This window comes from Manis pentadactyla, chromosome 5, assembly GCF_030020395.1.
Source record: "Manis pentadactyla isolate mManPen7 chromosome 5, mManPen7.hap1, whole genome shotgun sequence".
NCBI lineage: Eukaryota > Metazoa > Chordata > Mammalia > Pholidota > Manidae > Manis > Manis pentadactyla.
The window spans coordinates 105,019,321-105,038,077 of record NC_080023.1 but is presented as its reverse complement, the minus strand read 5'-3'; the positions used below and the strand labels follow the sequence as shown (position 1 = coordinate 105,038,077).

Sequence of the window (18,757 nt, the reverse complement as noted above, 5' to 3'; positions counted from 1 at the left end):
CCTTTCATTGAACAAAATGCATGTATTTGTGTAAAGTCCTTAGATTCAAAAAACCACAGGTACACAGGTGGCGTGAAGATCAGAAAAGATGAGGCCCGGCTCACCGTTTGGGTAAAACAAAAGTTTCGAAGTTTGGCAAGAAGAGTATTTAGTCTTATAGGGGAAATATTACTTAGTTACTACCTTTCAGTAGGCAACAGATAAAGAAATTAATACTATCACTTACTTCCTATTCTTGACTCACCCTACCCCAAACTCAGTTTTGAGAACTGCTAGTACAGGAAGGCAAAGAAAACATGAACTTTGAGTATAGACACATAAGTTCAAATTCCAGTTCTTTAACTAATCCAAGCTAGTTTTCTTACCTACAGTTTGGATAATGCCATCTAATCTCAAAGAAATACGGTGAGGATTAAATTGAGATGTCAGATTTACAATAGATACTAAATAAATGCTAAATTGGTTTCTTCTCTTAAAAATGTGCATTCCAGAAATACTAATGTTAGCAAAAGACTAATCCATATATATGCATGTGAAGATACATGTAACTGCATATAGACATATAGAGATAGGTGTAGTGATATAAAATGGGTTATTAACTGCTTAGAAATGGGAATTGTGAAGAGCACTAGACAAGGATATCAGGCCTAACTTCGTCACTAATAAATGTATACTCTCAGGCAAATTACCAAACTTTCCGGGACCTGGTAATCTCATGTAATGAGTTGTAAGGGGTTGTAATGACCCAAGTCCAGTTTCTCTCACATTTAAAATTCCATGATTCTATTAGTAGGGAATACTATATTAAGTTAAATTCATCATACATACTTAAGATCATCTATTACTTTGGCCTGTTCATTCAGTTCTCTGATATCCACTATACGCTTCATAATTTTTCTTCCTCTAAATTCTCCCAGCTGGCTACAAGATGCTCCTTGTCTTCGATAATCTACAGCTTCCTGAAAAATCAAAAGCATGTTAGTCACTAGCACCTGCAGGTCACATTGCTAATCTATACTATTACAAAATAACACCTTCAATCAAAGGAAGCATGCAAGAATCAAAGCCATCTATAGGAAATAAGATGATTGGAATTCTCCAATGATTCAAATCCCTTCATTTTCATAAGGAATCTATTTAGTTGCTACCTACGTTTCCCCATGAGTGAGCTCTGCATGTTTTCAAATGGGACTGGCTATACTGTGGAGAGCCCCTCATCTCTGTGTCACATAGATACTCTGCAGGAACAGAATAGCGCTGATTTGGGGGCGTCAGGCCTAGCAGGTGATTTACAAGTCGCTGCCCAAAGGTGAGCTTGTGGCCATCTCCACTTACTGAACTTCCATCTGAACTCTAAATGATAAACAGCAACATTAATTTTTTAAAAAAATTCTTTCCTAGAACAAAACTATTTCATAATACAAGAATTAAAAGATGCTTAAATATTTTTAAAAAATCAGTGGAAGAAAGCAGAGAGCAACTGTAGCTATCAAAAATTTGATACTATACAATGTATAGATGGAAATACTTGTTTTTAAAATGTGTATTTCATTTTACATGCATGCACTTTGCTTTTGAGTTTGTTAACACCTTTACTGAGATATATTTCACATGCCATAAAATTCACTTTTAAGATGTATAATTCAGTGTTTTTTAGTATATTCACAAAGTTGTGCAACCATCACTGCAATCTGTTAGAAACATTTCCATCATCCCCTAAATGAAACCTCCTAACTATCAGCAGTCTTTCCCCATTCCCCCTTCCAGCCTCCCTGGCTCTTCAGCCCTAGGCAACCACTAACCTACTTTCTATTCTACAGATTTGCTTGCACTTTGCTTTTAATGTTAGCACATCACCTGTAGGTTAAGGTACAAGTTGGTCAACAGTCATTATGAAACAAGGAACTCAATTAAATGACATTATGAAATTTGAAAACAATATATTGAAATGCAGACCCACAAAACCACCACTCCCTTCCTTCCTCCACAATTAGCAACTACAATATGATAAATAACACTGACTTAATAATATTCTTATCTTAGTGTAAAAGGCAGTTCTGAAAAAGTCTAATAGCGAGTTTACTTACTGTATGGATAGTGGGAGACATAGTATCAACTTCATCCTCATCTGACAGGTCAGCGATGTTCACCGAATTTAAATCAGCAATGTCATCTATGTCTTCCTCTCCCGTCAGTGTAGTAAGGGTATGGCCCAGAGCATTAAGTCTTTTGCCAATGTTAGGATCCATGTGGACATCAATCCCACACATTTTCCACAATACATTGAGTGTCCAGGTTCCTGCACTACTGCTTTCTGTTTAAATAAAGACATGGCATTTTTGGTAGATATTGAGTATTGAAATTTAAATTGCTTCTACGTTTAAGGAATAAAGTGGAGAATGGCCTTGTGTAATAACTAATGTCGCCCACAGCTAGGTCTGTCAGATACATCAGACTATGGGACTGATTTACCTACTGCACAGTGTGCATCTAGTTTCCTTTGTGTACCACCCTTCTTGTTCCCATGGGCTCTGGAATCCTTCTTCTTCCTGCCCCCAACTAGTCTACCCTCCCTGGCTAGACTAGGGACTGCCATGACCTTCACTCTTAAAGCCATAATTATTTAGATATTTGGTCGGGCTGAGTGTCAAAGTTGGAAAACTAAGAGTCTTCCCGGAACTTCAGAAAAGATGGGTCCCTCTCCAGTAATAAGGGCAAAGAAAGGAGGCACAAGAGCTGCTAGCAGACATGTCTCCTGCCATGTGTAAGGAGGTAAGCAGGAAGCAAAAATGAAGCAGCCAGAGCGCAGCAAAGACAAGGGCTGGAAAGAGTCCTGGTGACAGTTGGGATCTTGGTTCCAGCACTTCCTGAGGGCTGCTGACATGACCTGGTTCCTTTTCTTCACTGAGATAGCTATTCCTAAGTTTAATTGTGCTCTGCAAATACCTTTTAATAAGTTCCTCCTTTTGGTTAAGCCAGTGAGCAGGTTGTCACTTACAAACAAGAGTCCTGACAAAAACTTCTACATAACCTTTCTCTCAATATGTTCATCCCACTCACCACCCTTTCCTTCTAACATCACTGCTGGAAATTTCCCAACCATTTCACTTCTCTGTCAGAGTGGACTGTCAGCTTTGGTACTTTCCAACACAATATATTTATGACCACTGTGGCTAGGCTTGGGGACAAAAAGGGTAAAGAGAAAGGAAATCTAACCTTAATCAGCTTCTACCCTCTCAACACTTTAAAAGCTCTTAAGTATCTCCCTTTAGTGTACCCTAATTTTATGACAAGCAAAATAATAAAAATTTACACGATGCTATCATCTTAGTTAAGACAAGTTACACCTTCCGTAGTTATATCCTAACCTGTTTCTAGAGAGAATCCTTGAAAGTATCTGCTTTCTTGCTAAAAAGGTATTCAATTGCTTTCCCACTGTCTACCAAGTCAAGTGCAAACTCCTTAATTTTGGATTTAACATTTTTCTCATCTTATTTTTCACATAAGTCTGTTCAGAAGCCAATTTGGACAACGACAATGTCTGTCTTTTGACACCAGGACTGGTATTATTCTCTCTGCCTGAAGTTTTTTCTGACTCAGAGATTTTTTTCTGACTCATTCCAGTTTTTGCTTAAGAAATTATTTTATCTTTTAAGTCCCTGTTTAAATGCTTGTTCATCCATTAACTTTTCTCTGATCGTAGTATCCTTTCAAATTTGGAAATTTTCTCTCCCTCCTATAACTTTCAATAGTAATTGGAATTTTGTATTTTATTGAATTTATCACTTATTACATTTTAATTATGATGCACAGCCTTAACTACATTAGAATTTTTTTTTATTAAGGTGTAATTGATATACACTCTTAAGATATCATTGATATACAAGGAAAACAATGTGGTTATTTACATTTACCCTTATTATTGACTCTCTCTCCATACCCCATACATCAGAACTTAAATTTATGTAGAGTAAAAAGAATACCTTATTTATCTTTGTCTTTCCCAAAAAGTTTTGCTGTATAGCTTGCACACAGCAGGTGTCTAATTAATTATTAAATAAGTATGTGGTATTATTGAAAAATAGTTTTTAAAAATTAAGGAACACCAGAATTAGTTTAAAGATCCTGTCACTACTAATATAACGGCATAAATAATATACATAAAGGCAGAATTCTATGTGATAATGTAGCACAGGTATTACCAAATGTGAACTTACCGGCAGCTGCTTGTCCTGTAGTCCTGGAACATACTTCATAGGTGCCATCTGGAACTACACCTGAACACAAATACCCCCAAAATAGTTTTCAATGAAATTACACTTATGATTAAATATTGTACTGCATATTTTCACCCAGAGATTGTTATCTAAATATAAAAAGGATCACTAGCCTCCCTAGGGTTCAGTTTCTAACCTTCAGAATGAAAGGGCTATCTTAGATGACTTGTAGTATCTATTTCATAGTGCACAATTTTATTCTACGATTTGGAGAATTTAACCGCAGTTTTATCTTTACATTCTGCAGGCAACTTCCTTATTTGAGTAGCAACACCTGGCCAACTCTGGCACTCTAGTTTCTGGATGGTGTGTCAATTTGTGTCATCATGGATGATGAACGGCACTTCGAGAATGAAAATGATTTGAAAGTGACTTTTTCGTAACTAACCACTGCCACATTAGGTAACACACATAATTTATCAGCCTTGTCTTTTCCTTTGACAGGATCATTTCATGAGAAAACCATTTCATGACTGCCATGGTGTAAATCCCATAAGGTCCTGGACCTATCCCCAGAACATATCTGGCTTTAACTTTGAAACATTCACTACCACTTTACCTTCATGTGATAACTTCAGCTTCAAAAAAAGAGGTTAATTAAATAAGCCATATCATCCTTTAAACAACTTTTAAACAAAAATTTTTTAAGTTTTAGTTTTAAACTAAAGATAGAAGACCCTTTCTCATTAATCCTTAGTGGAAACTAAACTTTAGTCTCACTCTGACAGGATACACATCTTAAAGAAAATGTCCTTTTGCAATTCACTCTATATCCTAAATTGGTGTTCAAATGTTACCAGAATCTGAATTACAGAAATACACCTTACTTCTGTTATGTGTTTTTTTTTTTTAGATAGTACTAACAACTTTAAAATCTAAATTAGATTTTGAACCAGATGACACCTGTGCCCCACATACAAATTTTAAGCAAGAAATAACTAGATCTTGTTTTAGGGTAGAACATCACCCAATTCATCTTTATAGTCATAGCTATAAATCAGAACAAAAGAAATGTAGATTACCCTTTCAACTCTAAGAATGGTAGAATGAAAAAAAAAACACTTTGAATTTTGAGTGACATGACTGAGGTCAAGTGAAAGGAAAAACTAGTAAATAAAAAGGGGTAGAAAATTTTGGGGACTTCCCATCCCAAGAAATGTCAGAGATCTTTTAAAAATAACATTTGAAAAAAAGATAATATAAATTCATAGATTTCAGGGCCATGATAAATTAATTAGGAACACGAAGACTTTTCAGAGTAGATCTGTATCCTTAAAGGAGGAGCAGGAACGAACCAACTCGGCTCCTTCCCATAGGACCGACCCACGGTCTCTGGGTCAGACAGAGTGCTGAGCTGGAGCAACCATCAGTCTGAAGCCAGGATGGAAATTTTCCTGCTCTTAATACCAAATGCGGTATACCTAGGCGTTTAACAGAGAGCTTGGAGTCTTTCAACCCTCTAATGCTTGATATAATTTTTCTACATACATGTTGACGAAAAGGGTCTAATGTTTTCTATCTGATTTACATGGTCCTTTGAACTCTTCCTACAGATTGTCCTTCCTAATTTTTACTGTTTTTCCCTAAAAACTTTATCATCTAGAGAGGAAATGTCACATAGAGTATGATTTTTAAATGATCTATAAAAAAAATCCTAGAGCAAAGCTCTGCTGTTCCTTATTTCTCTGTCCTATACTCAACTCTTTTTTCCAAAAATATTAAATGAGAGTTCTACTCAATATACTGACTACTACTGAAACTACAAAGTGGTATACTAATTTTCCCATTTTATAATTTGGAATTATTATGTCAATAAAACAACTTGACCTCCTTTACCTCCCTCCCAAGACACCAAACAATAAGCATGTTACAAAAAGAAGTCATTTAATACTCTCCAAAACCCAAAATAAATTATGAGTATCACAGTTATCAGCATGTTGGTGTTCTGCTTTGTTAGTATAATAAACAGAGGTGCTGAGTTATTCTTCCTATTTTTTAATATGTGTTTTTAATTTTGAGTGAGAGATAGTTCTTATGCATTTTCCCTTTAAAATAAACTGTTAAAAAAGGGATATTCTCCTTTGCTTCTAAATATATTCTTTCCAATTTAATGAATAATTAAATAATGATGGCAAAGATGTCATCTTTATAAAAATTTTAAATTCACTTTAAGAAAAAAAGACTTTTATAGTAACCTTTAAAAATATCTGTAACAATCATCTAAAGTGATTATTTGTGAAGATTTCTGATAAGGACTATTTATTCATGTCAATATTAATTACAACTGGGATTCCTGTTCCTGGTTATCTACAACCTGTTCTATGGTGAACCTGTTACATACTGTTATATACCTGTTATATATATATATATATAGTATGTATATATACTGCATACACACTTATCATAGCCTTCCAAGATCCCCTTTGATTCCAAGAACAAAGATGCCTTTTCTGATCAATCAATAATCAATTACAGGAAAAATGAGGGACTAAGCAAACCTTCAAATGGTATACCGTCAAGAAGAATGATGAGTTTGTTTACTTACCCAAACTACTGAAAGCTGTAGCTTTTCACAAATATGTTCTATTTTTAACTAGGATTAGCCCTTATTTCACAAACTCTAACATTCCTGTATCTGAATATCCTTTAGTTTTACAAATGAAGACTTAAAAAAATTTTTTTTAAATTCTAAACCTCATACAGAAAATAAAAGATACTCACAGGCATTCATTACTAGATCCCCACGAATTTCTGGTTTCCAGTCGTCCCACGATGTCTCAAAGCCATCAGCAAAACAGATACAAAAGTTTTTGAAATGCCCTTTACTAACCAGAGATTCTGAAGAACAAGCAGTGATGAGAGTACTTTCAATGGTCAGTACTAAAGCAGAACCAGTGTCAAGGTCTCCAGTGTGATTAGACTGCAAAATGTATTAATGAAGAAATAAGACAAAAGTTGACTTTAAATTTGGAAATCCTTATAGGTTTCCTAGGAAGAAAAGTGTCAAGAAAGGATCAAGCCTAGAAGCTTCATTAAAAGCAGCTTAGAAGGATGCCTACTTTTAAAAATTAAATTGTTCAAAGGAAAGGCATTTGCCATGTGCACTTTTCTTTTAACTGAACTTGCAAAAAGCTTATTATCTATTTTTCTATCTCAAGCTTCACTAACAAGTTTTAGTTGTGGGGAACATCCTCATTCTGACAGCCATCCCTGGCGTGTATGGACTTCCTGAGCTCTGTCCATCATGCCATTAAAAAAATACAATTTTGAACTCAGGCAAATACACGACATGTTGCCAACACTTAACCTACAGTTCTTCTTCACTGTCTGGCCAAACAAAATACTAAAAGGTAAATTCATTCAACAACTGGTTACAGATTAAGGTAAATTACAACATTTAAACAAAGACCTCTGTATTTGCTATCATTGTAACTTCTTGGCCAGATAGGAGTTCATAGCCTTTTCTCTTTCATACACATGAGCATGCAAATATGTATTTCTGAGAACTGATCCTATATTACGAGAGAAAATTCTTGCTTTATCCAGTACACATAACTTGTAAGTTTCATGAACATTCAATATTACAATTTAAAAGCAATTTTAAAATCCCCTGCCCTATTTTGGATAAGGATAGTAAACATTATTAAATAGTGTTCTTAAATGTCCTTTTGTTTCTATTTTATTAACAAATGTATGCCAACAACTCAAGACAACAAAATGATTCTGGCCACTCAGCTGCTTTTTTCAATGTAAAAATTAATATTTATAAGATTTTTAAGATTCATCACTGTACTGAGGCACATCAAAATGCTTTAGGGAAAAGTCTCATGCAATTCCTATTTAACACATTGTGGAAGAAATAACTGTTGAAGAAGTTCAATCTTACTATTTACTAAACTCAAGTTACAAACAGTTCTTAGGAAAAAAATATTGTTACACTCCAGAAATGCACAGAAATGTAGTGAAATGTTTGGTTTTCAATCTTGGACTATGATTCAATTCTTTGTACCTGTGCAGTATTTGTGATAGGCAGGCAGATCCCCAAGTCATTCACAGTGAGCTGCAGGAAGAGAGTCCCAAAGGCCTGGGCAGATGTTTGCTGGATACCGGGGAGCATATATCTACTACTTCCTTCGTAGCCATATGAATATCCTTATGTAAAGCCATTCGTTGTTCATTCCAGTTGTCATAGGCAGCTTTATAATTCAGCCAGAACAGCACAGCTTTTGATAATTAAGACAGGGCAGAAAAACTAAAATCAAAACTGTAAACCTATATGGCAAATAAACCTTAACAGCTGCAAAATCCTGTTGATTAATAAAAGTTACTCCCAGAAAACTGTACCATTAAAATTAGAAAGGACCTAAGAGGATACAGTCAACTTTACAAATGAAAAAAAGAAGCAGAAACCAGGAAACTACATAATGGCGAAGGAAGAAGAAAGTTCTGGTCCATTGATTCATTCAACAAATTATTTGTGAGATGCCACATGCTAGGCACTCGGATGGAATAAAAAACAAAACCAGACATGACCTGGCCCTGTAGAGCTTCTTGTTACTAATGCTAAAAATTCCTGAAGGAGAGGTACATAATACTAGGAATATACATTTAGAAGTTGTGACCTAGAGAGGGAGGTCAAAGACATATGAATTTGTAGCAAGAATGAAACCTTAAGGAAACCTTCATTTAATACAGTATATAGAAGGAGAAGCCTAAAGAGGAGATAAAGCTGGAGAGGCCAGAGAAGTAGTAGGAAAAGCAAGTGCCAGGTCATGAACACAAAGAGTAGGAAGTACTTTAAGGAGTTGTTGAAAGCTGATGAGATGTAAGGTGAGACTAGAAAAAAATGTGCATAGGATTTAGCAAAATAAAATGTTATCCATTATACTGTCAAAAGGGCAGCTTTCTAACAAATTGATCTTATCACCAGCCAATTCCTATTCACAATTTTAATCTTAAATAACTCCATAAATGGCTCTTCATTACTTCTAAAATAGAATTCTAATGTGTATTTGCCCAGTACACACTAGACCTATCTATCTTTTCAGCCTTATTTCCTATCATTTTCTTTTATGAAAGCTGCTGCTATATTTTCTTGGACGTTGTGCTCATATATATTCATTCATATTCTGTCTCATTGGCAAATATTTATTTAGTTCTTACTATATGCCAGGGACTGTCCTAGGCTTTCATAACAAAGGTAAATGAGATAAGCTTTCATTTCTTTGTCTCACTGGTGAACTTCTAACTCCGAGTTGAATCTCAAGGATTTGTTTCTCTTCTAAAAAGCACGCGCAAGGACAAGGACTCCCTCAGATACTAACCATGTATCTCTAACTCTACTTGGCAGTCTACTTTGCTCTCTTTCCTACTGGACTGAGAGTTCCTTAAGGGTAGAAATTATTTTTTCCATATTCATATTCTACTTCTAGACAGTACACAATAAATGGTTATAGAATTAATGATGGGAGACAGTACAAAACAAATGGCTGCACTGGTTATTCAAACTAAAAACCTTAGCATTACAATTAAAATTCTGATTCAGACTTTCCTATATGTCCATGTAGAAAGCAAGTAACTTTAAAAAGGTAAGAAAATAAAAACTGAAGGGACTAAGCAAGAAACTTTTTTTGGATGCTCACATTTCAGATTTAGGAGACATTTAGCTATAAAACATGTACATGGATAAACTACAAGTGGAAAGGATTAAAGATGGCGGCGTGCGAGGAGAGACAGAGGCTTCCTCCTAAAACTGGATACAATTAAAAAATATAGTTGGCCCAACTAATCCTGAGAGAGCAACAGGAAAGACGACGGCGTCAGGCTGCACACACCTGGAGAAAAGAGCAGACCTCACCGAACGGGGTAATGTACCAGAGCTGTGGCTCCATGGGACCCAAGCCCTTCCCCTACCCCAGCTCACCAGTGGGAGGAAGAGAAACAGAGCAGGGACAGAGTGGAAGGCTTGGGACTGCTGAATACCTACTCCGGAGATCTGCTCTGGGAGCACAAACCCACATTTCATGGTGCTTTCATGAGACTCGCATGACTACTGGGTTGGGAAGTTAATGCAGACAGAGTTCCTGGGGAGACTGGGATTCCGGCTGCTTGTGGAAAGCAGACATCCATACCCGGCTGCTCTGGGACAAAAACTTATACCTGTGTGCCCGGCCCACTGGCTCAGGCAGTGGAGACAGGCACAGCAGCCGGGAGGCGGGGAACAGCTCTTTCCTCCCCCCAGGCACCAGTACTGCTCCCCTGCGACCTCCGACATTGCTTCAGGGACTGAGCAGCTCCAAAGACTACAGCTTCTGGACACTAGAGGGCACCATATACAAACATGAAACACCAAAGGAACCTTGTCCAGACTAAAATTATTAATACAACTGAGAAAGATTTAAATGATATGGACCTCGTGACTCTTCCCGAAAGGAGTTCAAAATAAAAATCATCAACATTCTAATGGACGTACGGAAAGACATCCAAGAACCCAGGAATGAATTCAGGTCAGAGATCCAATCGTGGAAGAGCACGATGGAGGGTATTAAAAGCAAGTTGGATATGGTGGAGGAGGCAGTAAATGAAATAGAAACTAGAGAAGAGGAATACAAAGAAGCTGAGGCACAGAGAGAAAAAAGGATCTCTAAGAATGAAAGAATATTGCGAGAACTGTGTGACCAATCCAAGTGGAACAATATTTGCATTTTAGGGATACCAGAAGAGGAAGAGAGAGAGAGAAAGGGACAGAAAGTGTCTTTGAGGAGGTAATTGCTGAAAACTTCCCCAATCTGGGGAAGGACATAGTCTCTCAGGCCATGGAGATCCACAGATCTCCCAACACAAGGGACCCAAGGAAGACAGCACCAAGACACATAGTAATTGAAATGGCAAAGATCAAGAATAAAGACAGACTATTAAAAGCACCCAGAGAGAGAAATAAGATCACATACAAAGGAAAGTCCATCAGGCTAAGATCAGACTTCTCAGCAGAAACCTTATGGGCCAGAAGGGAGTGGCATGATGCATTTAATGCCATGAAGCAGAAGAGCCTGGAACCAAGATTACTTTATCTGGCAAGATAAACTACAAGTGACTTTTTACCGAGTAGTACTAAAACATTTCTAAATCCATAAAGGTAGTATTGATAGACTGCATCTTACCTCTATCGAAGGCCACAGGCTGTGCATAAACAATTGGTCTATTCAAAGTAATAAGCACAGCTTCCCTATCTGAAGAACCACTGATTTCTTCTCGGAGAGCATTTCTTAATCCAATTCTAGTTTTAAAATAGGCAACTTGATGAAAATCTGAACCAGCTTCTTCATAAACCTAAAATAAAATTCAAAGCTCAATAAAATTAAATAATGGAAAATGTTTTATTAAAAAAAACAAAGTGTTAATACCATTAATAGTATTGTTCACCAAAAGAACTACATTAGTACATTTTTCTCAATATCACTTGTCAATGATATATTCCTTATACTCTGTACCATAAATAGTTTAAATTAATATACAACATGAATAGGCATATAAGAAGTAAATATGAAATCATGCATTAAGTTCATAAAAAAGCTAGGATAAGTCCATATTCTGAATGGCAATGTATTACCCTTTTCAAGATAATTAGATTCTCTCTCCTCTCAAAATGTGTTTACTGGTTTTCTAAGATGATAAGGAATTTTTAGTTATTTCCCTCACATGATGTTTAATATAGCTATTCAATTCTGAAAATGTGGTTAGTATTCTTTTAATCAGTTCTTCAAATCAAAGCAGCAAAAAAAGTTAAAATTTACATAATAATTTTTAACAAAAAAACCCCAAAACAACAAAATCTTTGATGAGCTCTGAAAGTTAATTTTTATAAATTAGAATCTGATTTACTGCTGTGCGTACATATATATGTTTATTTATATTTAACTTTATTTATTTAATATTATGGTACACAAACAAAACTTGCCAATATTAAATAGGGCCGCTAAGAACCTTAGTAACACTTAAGAACTGACCAATGTTAGTGCAGAGCATTGAAATACAAAATGTTTTAAGAAATCAAGAGAAATTGCAAATGAATATTTATGAACATACTGGATTAAATTTCATGTGATTTCATTCCCACTAAATACCCATTCAACAATATATACCAAAATACTCAATGCGTGGTAAATTGTAAGGTCTTAAATGAGTTTTCAGTAGAATTAATGATCAGAAATTTTAAGAACTTAAACTAAATGTTTTTTGAAAGTATACTAATACTTAAAGTAGTTGAAATTGATGTGCTAAGTTTAAAAGCCACAGTTCAAATATCAACAGATTGTGAACTTACCTGATGTTTGACAATTTGTCCTAATGCCAGATTTAAATCCACCTGGCATTTACCAAATAGTTTCAGATAGCTGCTACTTCCTGGTGAAGCTTTGGTTTGAAGTCGGTTCGAAAGTTCCAGTTCAATCAATCCAGTTTCAAATCTCACAGCTCTCATTGATGGAGTTGTGGCTGTTACTTGAATACCCTACCAGATTATATGTTAGGAGGAAAAGAAGAATTTCAAATCAATGGTGTAAAACCACTCAAATGAAATCTTTGAATGCATGATAAATAAAATATCCATGTTTTAAAACAAGTATAGGATGTCTAATGCACTGATAAAACTGGCAACATTCTTTAATTTTTCATGTTAGAGGGACTTTTTTAGCTATTAAATTTCACTTCAGTACTTTTTTATTTAAAATCTAAACTGTTCATGGGTTAAATACATTAGGTACAACTAAATAACTATTTGGTGATAGTGATTTTTATTTTTAAGAACAGTAATATCTTTATTGAAAACATTGAGGCTTCTAGTAAGGTATTATTAATTGGAAAAGTGTATATAATATTTCTTGCAGAGGAATTTATAAACAGCAATAATCAGAAAAAAATCAAAATGTTCATCAGAAAGAAGTCATTAAATAAATTGTTACAACTGTATAATAGTACAACTATTCAAGAAGATAACATTGATCTAAATGTTCTGACATGGAAAAGTATCCAAGGCTTTTTGAAATGCATAGATACATGTATACATGAAAATACAAATAGAAAAAGTCCTAACGGACATTCAATTGTTAAAGCTTTTTCTCTGAGTGGATGGGGATATACTTCATTTTTATTTTCTATTTGGCAAATTTATGTATCACAGAGTTTTTTTTAATAACTAGCATATATTAAATAATTAGAAAATAGTTTTAACTATTGGTGGGGACATAAACTGGTGCAGCCACTATGGAAAGCAGTATGGAGTTTCCTCAAAAAGCTAGAAATAGTAATACCATACAACCCAATAATTCCACTTCTAGGAATTTATCTGAAAAAAACAAAATCTCTGATTTAAAAAGATATGCACCTCTATGTTTATAGTTACATTATTTACAATGGCCAAAATATGGAAGCAACCAAAATGTCCATCAATAGATAAACAGATAAAGAAGATGTGGTACATATATACAATGGAATATTATTCAGCCATAAAAAGGAAAGAAATCCTACCATTTGCAACTTCATGGACCTACAGGGTATTATGCTAAGAGAATAAGCCAGGCAGAGAAAGACAAATACCATATGATTTCACTTATAAGTGGAATCTAAAAACAAAACAGAACAAAGTAGACAAAACAGCAGTAGACTCACAGACACTGAGAAGTGACTGGTAGTTACCATGAGGGAGGGCTTGGGGTAGAATAGGTGAAGGGGATAAGCAGGCACAAAATCTCAATCATACTATAAATTCGTCACTAGGATGAAAGTACAGCATAGAGAATACAGTCAGTGGTTCTCTAACATCTTTCTATGTTGACAGATAGTAACTGCACTAGTTGTGGTGAGGATTTAATAATGGATATGACTGCTGAACCACAATGTAATAAATTTGAAACCAATATAATATTGTATATCAACTACACTTCCATAAAAAAATTTAAAAATAGTTTTAAAAGTATCATTATTATTTATATGTTACCTTAAACTGCAGGTTCAGGGAATAGAGTAGAATTTTTGGCTTATCTCCATCTGCTGTTCCATCATGTTCATTCCAAAGAGGAATAGGCTGCTCCCCACCTAAAAAAAGGTTGAATAATTGAGGATTTGGGGTAATTTCTTAAAAGAAAAATAATTATTATTTTGTGCATTAAAAATAAAAATATAAGTCATTTTCTTTTTAGTGACCAATCCTTAACAGGGAACTTCAACCATGTCACATTTCACTGAGGCAGATGGAAATAAGATAGGGATAATACTGCATATATAAACATTCATTAAGAACATTTCATAAGGACTAAGTTAAAATACTATACATATAATTAAATTAAATGTGATCATTCATCTCAGAAAATATATTTGAGGGAAAAAAGTAGCTGGACTAATTTCTTCGATCAAAAATATGAACTTTGTTATCTACATTTAGATGTGCTGCAAACAAAAAAGAATGAAAAAATAAAGGTGGAAAAATGAAAAATAATGCATGATAATAGTGTGACAGCAATGGTTTCTAATATTTTAATATGTAACTTCTATTTCTACTTTTCTTTCCCTTGATGAAAAATTTTTTCTGCATGCTTACCTTTCAAATATTCTATCTTAAAATGACTCATTTTTTTTTTGTATGTTGAGTTTGGCATTATCCCAGGGAGCATATATAAGTGAAATGGTTAAAGTTTATTCAATTAGGGAATCAATTAATGTAATCCATCACATCAGCAGGTTAAAAAAGAAAAGTCACATGATCATATAAAGGGATGCAGAAAAGGAGGCTGACAAAATCCAAAACCTATTCATAATAAACTAGGAATAGGGGAGAACTTCCTCAATTTGATAATGGCTACAAAAAACCTACAGCTAATATGCTTAATGACGAAAAGTTCAAAATTGTCCCACTAAGATAAGATACAAGACAAGATGTCCCTTCTCACTGCTCTTTTTCAACATCATACAGGAAAAGTCCTAGCTAATGCACTAATACAAGAAAAGTGGGAAGGAAGAAATAAAACTGCCTTTGTTCATAAGTGACAGGACAGTCCATGGACAAAATCTGAAAGAGCTAACAAAAAACCTCCTGGAACCAATAAGCAAGTACAGCAAAGTTGCAGAATACAAGGTTAATAATTTACAAAGGTGAGTAACTTTCCTACATAACCAGCAATAAACAGTGGAATCTGAAATGAAAAACAATATCATTTACATATGCACCATGAAAAATGAAATACTTGGGTACAAATTGACAATATATGTAGAAGATCTACATAAGGAAAATTACAAAACTCTGTTGACACATATCAAAGAAGGACTTAATAGAGAGAGAGTTCATATTCACGGGTAGGAAACTCAATATTGTTAAGATGTTTCATTTGATCTAGAGATTCAATGTAATCCCATTCATAACCCAACCAAGTTATTTTTTGGATGTTGACAAAACTGATTCTCAAGTTTATGTGGAGAGAAAAGACACTGAAAAGCCAACACAATATTGAAGGAGAAAAAGAAAGCTAAAAGATTGACCCTATCTGACTTTAACTTACATCAATCAAGACAGGCTGGTATTAGTGAAAGAATGGACAAACAGATCAATGAAACAGAATGGAGATCTCAGAAATACCCACATAAATATAGTCAACTAATCTTTGACAAAGGAGCAAAGGCAATACAATAGAGCAAAGACAGCCTTTCTAACATATGGTGCTATAATAATTACAGTCGCATGCAAAAAAATGAATCAAGACACAGACTTTAAACCTTTCACAGAATAACTCAAACTTGGTTACAGATCTAAGTGTAAAACACAAAACTACAAAAGTTCTGTAAGAAAACACAGGAGAAAACCTAAGTAATCTTCAGTATGGTGATGACTTTTCAGATACACCATCAAAGCCATGATCCATGAAACAAGTAACTGATAATCTGGACTTTATTAAAATTAAAAACTTTTCCTCCAAAAAAAGACAATGCCAAGAGAATGAGAAGACAAGTCATGACTAGGAAAAAATATTTCCAAAAGACATTTGATAAAGGACTGTTTATCCAATGTAGGCAGAGAGCTCTTAAAACTCAAAAGTAATGGGGTGGAGCCAAGATGGCGGCGTGAGTAGAGCAGCAGAAATCTCCTCCCAAAACCACATATATCTATGAAAATATAACAAAGACAACTCTTCCTAGAATAAAGACCAGAGGACACAGGACAACGTCAAGACCATATCCACAACTGCAAGACCCAGTGCCTCTTAAAGGGGGTAAGATACAAGCCCAGGCCCGGCGGGACCCGAGCGCCCCTACCCCTAGCTCCCGGCGGGAGAAGAGGAGGCAGAGCGGGAGGGAGACGGAGCCCAGGACTGCTGAACATCCAGCCCAAGCTATTCGGACCAGAGCGCAGACACAGTGCGTGCGCGGGGCCCTGGATGCTAGGGAAACAGGGCAGCAAGAACAGTGAGAGGATACCGGAGACCTGGCACTGGAGGACATAAGAAAAGCGAGCGGCCATTTTTCTTTTTTTCTTTTTTTTTCCTGCTTTTTGGAAGTCTTAAAGGGAAAGGGACCCCAATACTAGGGAAACAGGGCAGCAAGACCGGTGAGCAGATGCCTGAGGCTGGTGCCAGAGAATAAAGAAAAAAGAGATGCCATTTTTTATTTATTTATTTATTTTTTTAAATTAAAAAAAATTTTTTTTTGTGGTTGTTGTTTTGTCTTGGCGGGTGCTTTTTGGAAGTCTTAAAGGGCAGGGTGGGACACTTAATCCAGAGGTAGGGAATCCGAGAATCTCTGGGCACCCGAATCCCCTGGGCTGCAGGGAGCACGGAGGCCCCTTACGGAGATAAATAGCCTCCCGGCCGCTCCCCTTCCAACGCGACTCCACCACTTTGGAGCAGAGGCCTGAGCCAGGCCACGCCCACAGCAACAGCAGAGATAAACTCCATAGCAGCCCGGCAGGAAGCAGAAGCCCTGTCTGCGCGCAGCTACCCAGCACAAGCCACTAGAGGTCACTGTTCTCCCATGAGAGGAGGGCCATAAACCAACAAGAAGGGAAGTTCTTCCAGCCGTCACTTGTTCCAGCTCTGCAAACTATTCCTATCACCATGAAAAGGCAAAACTATAGGCAGACAAAGATCACAGAGAGAACACCAGACAAGGAGACAGACCTAACCAGTCTTCCTGACAAAGAATTCAAAATAAAAATCATAAACATGCTGACAGAGATGCAGAGAAATAAACAAGAGATATGGGATGAAGTCCGGAGGAAGATCACAGATGCCAGAAAGGAGATTACAGAAATGAAACAAACGCAGGAAGGGTTTATAAGCAGAACGGATAGGATGCAAGAGGATATTGATGGAATTGAAACCAGAGAACAGGAACGCATAGAAGCTGACATAGAGAGAGATAAAAGGATCTCCAGGAATGAAACAATATTAAGAGAACTGTGTGACCAATCCAAAAGGAACAATATCCATATTATAGGGGTACCAGAAGAAGAAGAGAGAGGAAAAGGGATGGAAAGTATCTTGGAAGAAATAATTGCTGAAAACTTCCCCAAACTGGGGGAGGAAATAATTGAACAGACCATGGAAATACACAGAACCCCCAACAGAAAGGATCCAAGGAGGACAACATCAAGACACATAATATTTAAAATGGCAAAGATCAAGGACAAGGAAAGAGTTTTAAAGGCAGCTAGAGAGAAAAAGGTCACCTATAAAGGAAAACCCATCAGGCTAACATCAGACTTCTCGACAGAAACCCTACAGGCCAGAAGAGAATGGCATGATATAGTTAACGTAATCAAACAGAAGGGCCTTGAACCAATGATACTGTATCCAGCACAACTATCTTTTAAATATGATGGTGGGATTAAACAATTCCCAGACAAACAAAAGCTGAGGGAATTTGCTTTCCACAAACCACCTCTACAGGACATCTTACAGGGACTGCTCTAGATGTGAGCACTCCTAGAAAGAGCACAGAACAAAACACCCAACATATGAAGAATCGAGGAGGAGGAATAAGAAGGGAGAGAAGAAAAGAATCTCCAGACAGTGTATATAATAGCTCAATAAGCGAGCTAAGTTAGGCAGTAAGATACTAAAGAGGCTAACCTTGAACCTTTGGAAACCACGAATTTAAAGCCTGCAATGGCAATAAGTACATATCCTTCAAAAGTCACCCTAAATGTTAATGGATTGAATGCACCAATCAAAAGACACAGAGTAATAGAATGGATAAAAAAGCAAGACCCATCTATATGCTGCTTACAAGAAACTCACCTCAAACCCAAAGACATGTACAGACTAAAAGTCAAGGGATGGAAAAACATATTTCAGGCAAACAACAGCGAGAAGAAAGCAGGGGCTGCAGTACTAATATCAGACAAAATAGACTTCAAAACAAAGAAAGTAACAAGAGATAAAGAAGGACACTACATAATGATAAAGGGCTCAGTCCAACAGGAGGATATAACCATT

The 18,757-nt window shown here is 36.0% G+C and overlaps 1 protein-coding gene across 1 annotated transcript in view; it reads right to left on the bottom strand.

The window, feature by feature from the left end:
- LOC118928599 (bridge-like lipid transfer protein family member 1) overlaps window positions 1–18,757 on the bottom strand; it is a 179,059-nt gene that overhangs the window by 47,099 nt on the left and 113,203 nt on the right. The window contains 10 exon segments of the mRNA XM_057503269.1: window positions 829–959; window positions 1,153–1,353; window positions 2,088–2,314; window positions 4,218–4,277; window positions 6,999–7,197; window positions 8,287–8,394; window positions 8,397–8,500; window positions 11,438–11,606; window positions 12,601–12,786; window positions 14,272–14,369. Of these exon segments, the coding sequence (XP_057359252.1) occupies window positions 829–959; window positions 1,153–1,353; window positions 2,088–2,314; window positions 4,218–4,277; window positions 6,999–7,197; window positions 8,287–8,394; window positions 8,397–8,500; window positions 11,438–11,606; window positions 12,601–12,786; window positions 14,272–14,369 (1,483 nt within the window).